This window comes from Prionailurus viverrinus, chromosome A1 (assembly GCF_022837055.1).
Source record: "Prionailurus viverrinus isolate Anna chromosome A1, UM_Priviv_1.0, whole genome shotgun sequence".
Taxonomy (NCBI): domain Eukaryota; kingdom Metazoa; phylum Chordata; class Mammalia; order Carnivora; family Felidae; genus Prionailurus; species Prionailurus viverrinus.
The window spans coordinates 158,569,457-158,582,806 of record NC_062561.1 but is presented as its reverse complement, the minus strand read 5'-3'; the positions used below and the strand labels follow the sequence as shown (position 1 = coordinate 158,582,806).

General features: G+C 41.0%; 1 protein-coding gene across 1 annotated transcript in view; it reads left to right on the top strand.

The window, feature by feature from the left end:
• Nucleotides 1-58: 58 nt before the first annotated feature.
• Nucleotides 59-13,350, top strand: part of ELL2 (elongation factor for RNA polymerase II 2) — a 73,762-nt gene continuing 60,470 nt past the window's right edge. Inside the window, exon 1 of the mRNA XM_047839001.1 lies at nt 59-368. Within this exon, the coding sequence (XP_047694957.1) occupies nt 222-368 (147 nt within the window). The 5' untranslated portion in view covers nt 59-221. The remainder of the gene's footprint in view (nt 369-13,350) is intronic.

Below are 13,350 nucleotides of genomic sequence, written 5' to 3'. Positions count from 1 at the left end.
AAACAAGGCCAATGAGACGAGCCCGGGGCGGGGCGCGGGCCGGAGGGTGGGGCGGGTGGCGGCGGTGGCAGCCGGAGGTCTGGCTGCGCGCAGTATATGACAGTACGTCAGCAGCGGGATGGCCGTAGCTGTGGCGGCGGCTGCAGAAGCCCTAGCAGCCGCGGCCGCAGTGGAGGCTAGAGCCCGAGCGGCGTCGGCGTCCGCACCCCTGGGAGTTTAAGATGGCGGCAGGGGGGGCGGCGGGCCTGCGGGAGGAGCAGCGTTATGGGCTGTCGTGCGGACGGCTGGGACAAGACAACATCACCGTACTGCATGTGAAGCTCACCGAGACGGCGATCCGGGCGCTCGAGACCTACCAGAGCCACAAGGTGAGCGGGTCGGCCGGCCAACCGGCAGGGCTGAGGAAGCGAGAGGGCGCCCGTCGCCTCCCGGTGGCGCCACCCTGGGCTCCGAGCAACCGGCGCGGGGCCGCGGAGCAGTGGCTCGCCTCAGCTGCCGTCAGCGTCCGCGGCGGCAGGCTGGGCAGGGCCGGGTAGGGTCGCTGACGCCGCCGTCCCGGGTCGGCCGAGAGCCGGAGCGTTGGGAGACGGGCAGGCGGGCGGCCCCTGGCGGCAGGGCCGAGGCAGCCGCAGCCTCGGCTCGGCTGCGCGGCTGCTGCGGGACTTTCCGACGGCGCCCGCGGGTTTCCTGGCGTTTTCTGTCCCATTGAGGAAGGGAAGCACCAAAGAGACAAGGGAGATGACTACGCTGTCTGTGGCGGGGGAGGGGGAGCGGGTGCGGCGTACCAGTAACGAACTCCGAAGTACGGAGGGCATAAGCCGTCAGCGTTTGGGTGTTAACACAGAAACACCGCGGATCCGCAGAGACTCGGACACAGCAGCTCCGCATATGGAGATGGGACACACCTTGTACTCGCAAGGACTTGAGGACACAAACACACCCTGAGGCAGGGGGCACACCACGTAGTCCCAAAGGACGGGACACGACACCCCGCCTACGGGGGGTAAAGGGAAGTCACACCTTGCACTCCCAGGAACTCGGGGACACGGGCGCTTCACCTTCCCAAAGAGGGACCAACGCCGTGTACGAGGGAGCCACACACACACAGCGCTCATCCAGGAACAAGACAAAGGTTCGCGGAGGCTCTTCGTACCCAAAAGACACGCTGGTGTCGGGTTGACTCCCGGCGATAGGAAAGTGGATCGAGAGTGAGGGTGGGGGAAAGGTACATTGTACCCTGGGCAGAGACTCCTGTCTCGCTCACCACACCGCGTTGGGTAGAGATACCCGTTTACACACGGAACTCGAGTACAGCTAGGGTTCACGCAGACGCACATACACCGCATTTGGGGAGTACAAACCAGAAACGCGTTTTCTTGTTACGGCGGAGGGGGAAAAGTGGGAGAGAGACACGGAATAGACGTGCCACAACCCAGGGTGCATAGGGAAGCCGTTTATGGGCATGCAGTACTGTGTGTGGAAGGATAAAAGGAAGGATATACGATATGAGAGATGGATAACATTTAGTCTGAGGGGAGGGACAATCGGAGGGAAATGTAACCCACAGGGCATACTGACAAATAGCCCACTCCATACCAAGGAAACCTGCTTCAGTTAACTGAAACAGGCACAGAGGGCCAGAGGGACACCCGGACGCATATAGTTATTCAGATAAAAGTGGAGAACAGAATTAACATCTGTTGAGCTCCCACTAAATACATAGAAGGAATACACAGAAGGAATTTGGAAAGCAGAGCTTTTGGAAGCAGAACTGCAAGGGAGGTGTGAACCCTGTGGTTCAGTGGGAGCTTGTGAAGCTGGGCAAGGGAACACTCATCTTCAGAGAAGCCCCCTACACATGGGTGCATGCAGGGGGAGGCACACGGTTGTGAATAGCTTGGGAAGTACATGAACTCTTGGTAGTATAGGTGTGAACAGTAGAGACTCACAGAGGTGAGCTTGCTCAGGAAGGCACTGACAGAACAGAGTGGTTACATGGATGTACACTTCAGGGCCCATGTGTTATCCACCAGAGAAGTGTACGGTGAAAAACAGACTGAGGAGGGGAGGGAAGGGTGCATGTAGGAGGCAGGGGGGGGGGGTACCTTTCTACACACTGTGAAATCCTAGGGAAAAAGAGTCTCATTTGTGGCTGGGAAGATAGTTGAAGCCAGTAATAGGAATGCAAGGAGATATAAGAAATACAAAACTGCATATGTCAATAACTGCTTCCAGACTGGTATACCTGTAAGGAAAGACCACCAACTAGCACGGAGTAGGAGGCCCATATGGGGGGAAGCCAGATAGGCAAGCAGAGGGACAGAGGCAGACAATGGAGAGAAACTCAGCCCTGCAAGATGGAGAGATAAGCTTGCCAGTTCCAAAGGGAGGGCGTGGGAAGGAACGGCACAGGGAAGAAGGTAGGTCAGGGGTGTAAAGAGAAAAACACATAGGCTGAAGAGGAAGAAGCCAGCAGGAGAAGGCCAACTTCCAGTCAAAAAAAAAGACTGACACATAGAGGGTAGGGAGATTCATCTATGAGGACAGTAGGCCACCATCCACCTTGGGGGAACAATAGGGAAATTGTACAGTTGATTACAGCAAGATTGACAGACTCTGTACACTTGGTAGGGAAGAGGTGGATGAGGAGAGCGACACCGGGAAAGGATGGTGCTCAGCAATGTGAGGTGCCAGAGGCTTCCAGTGTTCAATGATCTGCATGACTGCTGGGGCCCAGGAAGGGAGTGTTTTTTCTACCTTCATTTCTGCCTCGTACACCTTAGTGTTTACATGCATGGGATTAAGGTTGGAGTCCTTTGACTCCAGAAACCCTCACATTTATATACCAGTGTCTTCCAAGAAACAGGAAATCAAAAATTCTCTCGGGACCCACCACTTAGTTCTTGATTTTTTTTTTCTTTTTACTTTTTATAGTCAAAGGTATGGAAGTCAATTACTTTTTCTGCTGCTAACTACTTCAATTGCCATTTACTATTGCTCTCTTTTTTCCATCTCTGTGCATGCAGATTAATGGGTCTGATCAATATGTACAGGAGCAGAGAAGGGAGACGGAGAACACTTTTTCAAGTCCTTCCGCCTTTCTGAGGTTAGAGCCAGGCATATTGAGTTAGTCCTGGTAATCCTTTTCTCCTGAAGGGCTGGTGGTGGAAGCAGTGGCATGCAAGGAGAGGGGGAAGAAATAAACTGACTTGGCCTTTGCAATTGGACACTGCCTTGTTTCTGACTTAACCAGCTTCTGTCCGAGGCCTCTCTGTCATTTCAGCTACAAATACTTTGTAAGGGGCTTGGAAAAGCAGGAATCGGGGTAAGAATGTTAATCCCAGGTGGTTGAAAAGTGGGAAGAGACTGAAGATAAAGAAATGAGGGACCCTTCAGGTGACTACACTGTTGGTACTTACTGCAGAATCCTCTGGTGTGTTCAGCCAGGTCTCCTACAAATGTGTTCTCATGACCTTCCTCCACGCTAGTCCAGACCAGGGCTCCCCCATCAGGGAGTTGCTGGCAGTAGGCATCTGGCTGGACTTTTATCTAACAGTAGGAGGATAAATTACTTGGTCTTTATACCTTACATCCATATCAGAAGTGGGGCTCATGACTCGAAACTGTAGCAGCTGTTTCGAAATATGTTGACACTTGTTGGCTAAGTGGGAAGTTGTTTCTGGTGATCAAGCCAATTCCTTCTGGGGGGAAAATTGCTTTCATTTTCATATAAAACTGTGCCCACCATTTTTGTGCTCAGATAGGATGCTCAGTGCTTGACAAGTGGCCTCCAAGTGGCTTTGGCCTGTGCAAGGTTATGACTATTAGTCCTCCTCTTCTAATGACTTTGCAAGAGCCAGAAATTTCAACAATTTCCTAAATTAAGCATCAGAAAGTTATTTTTATCCAAATTATTTTGCACACTAGATTTACTCTTATAAATTAAACCACTTGACCTAAGACTTCAGAGAAGTAAATTCATGGATTTTAGTAAACTATGATTTAAGCAGAATACAGAAGTTCTTTAGATATAATTGAATTGAATAAGTATACGAAATTGTTAGGGTGCATGGAAACAATCTTCGATTGGGAACAATTCCTCACTGTTTCAAAAGACAATCAAATGTAATTGACTATCATTATTCAAGTTTTCTATTTTTAGAGAAATGAAAAATGCTAACTTGAGAATCTTTCAAAACAGGGACTGGAGTCAGGGAGAGAGACACTGAATCTAGCGATGGGAGTTTTAGTTGGAGTAAATATCTCCTAGAAGTTGTTTTCCACTACGTATGAAACAGTTTCAAAATGATTGTTTATTTAAAAATGTTAAAAAGAAAGAAAATTTAGGCATACTAATACAGATATCTAGGATATGTTGCAAAGGTACTTTTTTTTAACTGTAGATTGTTTTGAGAGGAAGGTTACTAAATAAAGTCACATATTACCACTTTATAATCATTCTAAATTGATGTTTCTGATTACATGGTTTGTGTAAGCACTACATATTTAAAGTGGACATATATTATTGTAATTACATATTTCTCCAAAATGTATCCTAAAACTGCATTTAGAATTAAAATCCCAAATTTTAAATATATTTTAGCTAATTCAGTAATGTGTAGCTGTCATATGCTGACATTTATAGTAACAAAAATCTTATCAAAATATTCTTATCAGATTCTGTCATTGCTGAGCCTGTCAGTTTATTTTTTAAAAATGTTTATTCAAAATTTCAAAGATGGTGGCTCAAATAATATCATCATGTTTACCTAACTATTACATAAAAAGTCTTGCATAGATGTTTTTGGGGGCAAGGGTTCTTCATGCTTTGTGCTTAAAGATAAGAAAGCAGAAGTGTTTGAGAAGGATTCTGTTAACACAGTCTCTTGTCAACTCTAATTATTGGCTTTAAAAGAATTTTCCTTCTTTGGTAAGTGTCTTCTAGGAAAATGATAGTGTTTTGAAAATGTGTACAAATACACTTACATTTAATTTTGCATGAGGAACTCAGTCTCTCTCAGTATTACCAGATATTATTATTGCCAGTCAAAGCATAAAGTCTAATTCAAATCTCCAAAGTTACTGTCCTTCACAATTGCTCCCTTTAGATCAAGCATTACTTGATCTTTTAAAATCACTAATTCTATAGGTCATGAGGTAGGTGATTTTCTCTCCTAGCCTATCTTTCTACCAGGTGAAAATTTTAGCATTTGATTCATTGTGATTTAAGGCAAAGAAAAAACTTATACCTTCTTCCTTATTCATTTTTCTTCCTGTCCTCAAACAGTTTTGAGTATGTGTGTACGTATTGAGTAATCTTCCTTATAAATATAGAAGACGCTGTTCTTAAAGCACTGCTCAAGCATCCAGAACTGCCAGCACAAACTGCCACTGCCATTGGACATGTTTATTAACTAAAACAAAGAGGTTTGCATTATCAGATTCCTCTTCTTGCACTTTTATGTGTAGCCAGATTTTAAGACGTTAATCTGGGTACCTGGGTGGCTCAGTAAATTAAGCGTCCGACTTCAGTTCAAGTCATGATCTCACAGTTTCTGAGTTTCCAGTCCCTCATTGGGCTCTGACAGCTCACAGCTTGGAGCCTGCTTTACATTCTGTGTCTGCCTCTCTCTTTGCCCCTCCCCTACTCACACTCTTGTCTCAAAAAAAAAAAAAAAAAAAAAAAGAAGAAGAAAAAGAAAACATTAAAAAAAAAAAAGTTAAGGGCTGGGTGGCTCAGTTGGCTAAGCTTCCAACTTCTGCTCAGGTTAGGATCTCACAGTTCCGTGAGTTTGAGCCGGCATCTGGCTCTGTGCTGATAGCTCAGAGACTGGAGCCTGATTTGGATTCTGTGTCTCCCTCTCTCTCTGTACTTTCCCCCCCCACCCCACCCCCCACGCGCGCGCATGCGCGCTCGCTCTCTCTCAAAAAACATTATAAAGAAAAAAAGATTTAAAAAAAAAGTTAATCTTACTTTTAACTTAGACCCATCTTCAGGATAAACTTGATTTTAAAGTGCTTTTTATCCAGTAAAGTCAAATTTGTACCTCATGTTCGGGTGTTTAAAACATTTATTCAAATGATCAGGTACTCAGTGCAAAGAAGGGTGCTCTTCCCTGTGGAAAGCAGTAGCCAGATTGCCTAAAATGATAGACAGGGAACTTTGGCACCAGAATTGGGAGGAGAAAGAAAGAACATATGTGAAGGATTGGAACATGTTCAAGAAAAGAGTTTAAAAGGAAAGGGGTGTAGAATTCTTGGAATGATTTACAGGAAAGCTTATGGAAGACAATCACCAGATCCAGCCTTTCCATTTGTTCCATTTACACTTCTAAAAAAACTATGAAAGCTATGCTCATAATGCTTACTAGGTAATTTGTGATTAAATCAGGAAAATTAGAATTTCAGCCTAACCAATGCTAGGTCATTTTTAACAATTTGCAGTGACCACAGAGAGGCTCAGGAGCCTGGCACTGTGTCCAGTCAATGTATTTGCCCACTTGGGCCAAATGTATTTAGAGTATTTGAGAAGATGTTCCTAAAATGTGATGATATGGGCATTTCTGCATTTAAAATCAACTAAGTTTTAGAATAAAGAAAACAGTGTGTATATAACCCCACATTTGACTCTCTTGCTTACCTCAGATCCATACTACATTTTCCATGACTTAATGCAAAAATGTAGAAAAGCAGGTCTGGAGTACAATACAGTAAATTAATGGCTGTATCTCCACAGCCAAGTTGAAGCTGAAAAAAAAAAAACAAAAAGATATAACTCAGGTCAAATTTACCAAGGAGAATTGCTCTTTCTTTTCTTTTGCTCCCTCCCTTCCTTCCAATTTATCTACCCATCTATAATTTCTGTCATGGCATTATGGCCCTTGAGAGCCATGTGAAACCTGTAGGAAAAACTGGTTTAAGAGCCTCCACAATACTTTGCCATCAAAGGCCAAACTAGCATTTCCATGGCTGGCAGTTTAATATAGGACATAAAAAGAGAGAATCTTATTAATTAGGCTATATGCTCCTTAAAGATTCATGAGTCCTATTAAGCACCTTGAATTGAGCTCTACAGTCAGAGCATTTGACTACCAGTTATATAGTAACCAGATTGTTAGACAAATGGCCTAAGTTTTTCTTATTGATGATCTTACATATTATTGGTCTAAAAAACATCCTCAGGTCTTAAAGGATTTTAGCAAGGCAGGGACTAGATGGGGGACCATATCTCTAGCAGAGGGAATGACACAGGCAAAGAAAGGACGGCAGTAGAAAAGCTAGGGTAGGGTGTGAGAGTCCCAAGGAATACTGTGTTCCACTTAACCCAAAGTTAATATAGGAGAAAAATATAGTTGGATTTAAGAGAGGAAAGGGAGATTGGAGCAGGTTAAATTTTATTCTGTCAACACTAACGAGACACTGAGTAGAAATCTAAAGTGTTTTGAAGGTGTGTTTTAGGATTATTCTGTCCTCAGTGTTACATGATGAATATAAAATGAATCAGGAAGGAAATAGACAAATTAGGAGGAATTATGTGGTCCAGGTGAGAGATGATTGGAGTCTAAAGTAGGATGCTTGTGGGAGACATTAGAGATTAATTGAATCTATGGACTTTTAACATATTTTAAAGAAATAGGATTGAATTGAGATTTCTAGCCATCATCACCGGAGGTATTCTTAGTAGAAAAAGGAGAAATCAGAAGCAGTTGGGAGAGTGGGTTGGGCACAGGGGCCATAAATATGATGAGTACCATTTTAGTGAACATTCATTCAGTCTCTTGTTTGTTGACCAAGAGACTTAGATTTGATTAGGTGTTTTATATTTGAGAAGTATATTTGGGGGTTTGAGGCTAGACTAGAACAATGCCATATTGTTTATATGTCTCCTATAAACTCTGACATTTGGATGGAAATTTGGATGACAATGGGATTGGTGATATTCGGGAGGAAGGTGAAAGTATTAATTGGAAGAAATTTTGGTTTTGAGAAGGGATTTTTTGTTTATAATTTTGTATTTATATTTTGTTTGCATTTCCTTTATTTAATAACCTTCTCTATTAATTGCACTTAGACAATCATCAAGCACAGATAATATGAAAATAGAATTTGATTATAACCTGAAGATCAGACCTTCTCTGGTTTCTGTCCTTAGTGATTATTGAAACATTAAGAAACTGTGTATAAAGTACCTGGATTTACTTTTCAATCATCATTTTGAAATGATTCTGAAGGCCTTGAGTCAGTGTTTTCACTTCTTCCAGATTGTCTCCATTTCTGTTTTGGTGCTTTGATGCTCTTCTTTTTTGTTGTTGTTGTCACTGTGGAAAAACAAAACAAAAAATAATCCTTACTACATAAAGCTTTCCTTATACCTATACATTGTAATGGATTAGGTATGGGTGCTTAGTTCATGGTTCATGGAGGTAATCTTGTCTAGAGGACTTTTCCCCTCAACAGTGAGCTTATTCAAAGGTGAAGCCAGGCTTAAAGTTTTGATAAGATTCACTGAGATACTTCAGGATCTAGATAGGCTTATCTGGAAAGTTAAGTGTTAGCATATTTAAAAAAACTTTGTTTAATGTTTATTTTTGTTTTTGAGAGAGAGAGATACAGAGTACAAGCAGGGGAGGGGCAGAGAGAGAGGGAGACACAGAATCCAAAGCAGGCTCCAGGCTCTGAGCTGTCAGCACAGAGCTGGACTTGGGGCTTGAACTCACAAACCATGAGATCATGACTTGAGCCAAAGTCGGAAGCTCAACCCACTGAGCCACCCAGGCACCCCCAAGTGTTAGCCTATTTTAAAATAACTTGTACTTAGTATCATTGTTTTTGGTTTCCATTATCAGAAACCATGATGTCTCAGAGAAACAGAAAATACATCCATATAGTAGAAACTTAGTTGAGTGTCTTAAGTTTTTTTTAATAAAAGATTAAGAGATAGGAGTCCGAATTATAATTACCAAATTTTTTTTTATTCATTTAGCAAACACTTTAAATTTTAAGACATGTGCCAGGCACACAACTACACAGTGAGTATATAAAGCCAATTAAGTCCTTGATGGTCCTTGCCTTCAAGAAAGTGCTTGTGCTTTAGTAGAAACAGACAGACATGTGAAAAAATAACTGCAATAAAGTCTGTGTTTAAGGGGACACCTAAAGAGAGAAGGATGATGTTTAAGGATGCATCTGAAAAGCAGTGTCTGCTCCTTTACCTCCCATCACTTTGGGTTGTCTCCACCACACCTGTAAGATTACACCTGACTAGGTCCCTTGTTGCTCAGATCAGTGGACGTCTCTCTGTTCTTCCCTTACCTGACCTCAGCAGCATTCCATCCTGTTAACCACTCCTTCCTGTTATGAAACTGATTTACCGCCCTGCCCATTCTTAGTCTCAGCTGGCCATCCCCTGTTTGACTGGTCTTTGAATGTTGGAGATCCCAGCTTCCTCCTCTTTATCTATTCATTCTCTATAGGTGACCTCATCTAGTCCTATAGATTTAAATGTCATCCATATGTTAATGACTTCCAAATATTTATCTCCAGCTCTGACCTTCCTCCAGCTCCAGGCACTTACTTCCAACACCTCATCTCCTTATCAAAGTTTAAGAGACATCTCAAATTTAACAAATCCAAACACAGTTCTTGCTTTCACTCCTCAAACCTACATCTTCAGAAGTGTTCCCCATGTCAGTAAGTGGCAGCACCTGTCACCAGTTGCCTAGTAATCAACTAATCCTTGATTTCTCTTCTCATTTCTGGGCTTATTTGATTCATCAACAAGTCCTATAAATCTCCAAACTTTCAAAATTTAACCCCATCCTTCACCACTACTCTAGTCTCAGCCACCGTGCTCTCTTAGGACCAATACCATGGACTTCCAACCAGCCCCCAAGTATCCATTCTTACCCCCATAGTCCATCCTACGCACAGCAGCCAGAGTGATCTTTTTATTTTATTTTTAATTTTTTTTAATTTTTTTTTCAACGTTTTTTATTTATTTTTGGGACAGAGAGAGACAGAGCATGAACGGGGGAGGGGCAGAGAGAGAGGGAGACACAGAATCGGAAACAGGCTCCAGGCTCCGAGCCGTCAGCCCAGAGCCAGACGCGGGGCTCGAACTCACGGACCGCGAGATCGTGACCTGGCTGAAGTTGGTCGCTTAACCGACTGCGCCACCCAGGCGCCCCCAGAGTGATCTTTTTAGAACATTAAGTATGCGTGCACCTGGGTGGCTTGGTTAAGCATCTAACTCTTGATTCTCTTGATTTTGTCCCAGGTCATGATCTCATAGTTGTGAGATCCAGGGTCTGTGCTGGGGGTGGAGTGGAGCTTTCTGAAAATATTCCCTCGCTTCCTCTCCCTCTCCCTCTCTCCCGGCCCTCTTCCACTTACTCATCCTCTCAAAAAAAAAAAAAAAAAAAAAAAAAAAGAACACAAAAAAAACATTAAATATGAAAATGTAGTTTCCTGGTTTCAAGCCTTCTTAGGGCTCCCTTTGTTTTGGATGTTTTATTTGGATGTTTTGGATGGTTTATTTTATAAATTTCTAGTACTTTAAAAATAATCTGTCTTCCCTCCCAAGTTTATTTCATTGCTTCTGCTTAGACTTAATGTTCTAGAGATCATGATCCCAAGGAAGAAATCTTCAGTTGCATTTATAGTCAGATTTGACACGTAAGCTTTTTATATAATCACAAAGCCTACATCAGACTTTCTTGGAAAAAGATAATGGGATATTATGCTTCAAGTATTGGTGTTTTAAAGGCTGGTTACAGTAACTAACTTTTTAACTGGTTCTTCAGTTTAGATTTGCCTTCTATGTTTCTTTAATAACTGTTTGAAATAGTAAAATATAAGATATATTTTTAATTTGGCCTGCACCAGATAACTACAGTTTTCCAGAAGCTATCTTTAAAAACAAGGATTGTGTTCACTAGTTTAGGTTTTGACCTCTTCTCATTACTGTTTTGACAATCCTTTTATATTTCATTCTTTTCAATGCTATAATGACCAGAAATAAATTATTCTTTATTGCACATGCACTTTAATCTTGTTCTTCCAGATCTGCAGAGAAGTTTCTCATATGTGTTAGGTTGGATTGACTCACCAAGCAAAATACTAGATTTTGTGAAGCCTGGTGACTCTTTTTTGGCATCTAATAAAATATTGGGGGCAAAGAAGGAGATAATGTTTATTTAAGGTAGCTTTGGATTATCAGTAAATTTTACATTCATGGTATCTTTCTAAACATTACCAGCTTTTGACAAGCGCTAACTATATTGGATTTCTTCAGGGTCAAGTGTTTGATTTCCTGCACTGTTTCCTGCTTTAGCTCCAGTTTTCTTTCTTCTTCTGTCCCTACGTAGATAGATAGATAGATATATATATATATATATATATATATATTTTTTTTTTTTTTTTAATTACAGTGGTTAAAATATAATTATTAGAGTCTTTGGTTTCTCTGTAAGGTGATGTTTTAAAGAACAGAATAAAATGACTTTCTAAATGAAAAAAAAAACCAAGTTCTTAAAATGGTGTAGTACCTCTTTTAGGAAAGAAAAATGATCTTTTATATAAATTGTATCCCAGGAAAAATCACAAATACATTTTCTTATCTACTTGCATAAGTGACAACAAATTCAAGTACTTGGTATTTTCCTTAAGCTGTAGTACAAAACTAAAAATCTATCAATGCTTATCAGTTATTATCAATTCTTAATTTTCTAACTTTTAGATGTTTCACATTTTATGTAACCATTGTTAAGAAGTGGCAAGAGAGGCTACTGTATATAGTGGTAGGTAAGAGCACATTTCTTAAATTGAGACTGGCCAGTATTTGAGTCCCAGGCCACTCACTAGCTATGTAGCCTTTGGTAATTCATAGGACTTAACTGAGAATTGGAAATAATAGTATCTACCCCACAAAAGTATTCTTAGAATTCCTGATGATGATAGTAAAAATGATTATAGTGACTGACACATTTTAAGCACTCAGTAAACAGTAACTAAGTAGCTATAAGCAATTCCACTTAATCACTTGACACCATTTCTAGAAAGTTTTCTGGTTTGGGCAAAGTTCCGACATTACATTTGACTTTTGAATCTTTTTGTACTATCTTTATCATGACTTATAATGCACCTTAGGCACTCAGATAAATACCAAGTATTTAATAAATGTCTGTTGATTGCTAAAAAGTTGAAGTTAACTTTCAGTTAAGTCAGAGACCCACAATGGGTTCAGAAAGAAAGCTGGAGATGTTTCAAGTAGACATCTAACCCAGGGGAATAGAGTTAGGTCTCTATAATGTGTTTCTTAGAGAAATCACTCTTTTCTAGGCCCAGAATGCTATTTGTTATGTTTGCATATTCACAAAACCAACAGTGGTTGATAGAGTAAAAGTAACCATAGATTTAGTTTGTCAATAAGCAATATATAAAAAATGAGATAGTTATAACAACTTTTATAGGATAAAAAACTTTGTTTTATGCAACTCCAAAAAACCTTAGCTTTATTCCTTCTCTCCCACCCTCTAAGTATCATGTCAGAAATGAATATTATGCAGAAAATTAAGGTTCCTTAATAAAATTACTTAGGAAATTCATATTACTGTTATAGACCTGATATATTGTGAGGAATAGTTTCTGGATATAAATGGGCATAGATTTCTTTGGTCACAGAGAAGTTTTTGTTTCACTAGAATTGGCTTGTAATGGGCAGATGTCAAGAGTATAACCAAACTTCTGAGCATTTTAGTGTTGCCTACACTCTAGGCTATGCTTAAGAACGTCCTACATTTCCTATGAAGTACAGAAGATTAATTCAAGGGGCTGTAAAAACAGTGAAACAACTACGAGTTTAACAAAACCTTTTGACTACAAAACACCACCTTTATGAGATTGTTGAACCATTTGTCTAAAGGAGTTTCCCTAGCCAGTTTCAGTCTATGTTGTTTCTTGACTGGGTGAAGATACCAGATCACTTTCTTACTTATAGCTCAACCACTATTCAATTAAACTCTAGAGTTACTTGATTTTCAAATGAGCTACTTGATGTATATATCTAATAAAAGCTAAAAATCAAAAGTTGAAGCCCTTATTGAAACTCATTTGTAATGGGAATGTACTTAGTAAGTTAAACATTTATTTTAAAACATGCCTTATCACCTGTAATTGCTTTATCTTTTTTTTTTTAATTCTTTTTTCAACGTTTTTATTTATTTTTGGGACAGAGAGAGACAGAGCATGAATGGGGGAGGGGCAGAGAGAGAGGGAGACACAGAATCGGAAACAGGCTCCAGGCTCCGAGCCATCAGCCCAGAGCCCGACGCGGGGCTCAAACTCACGTAC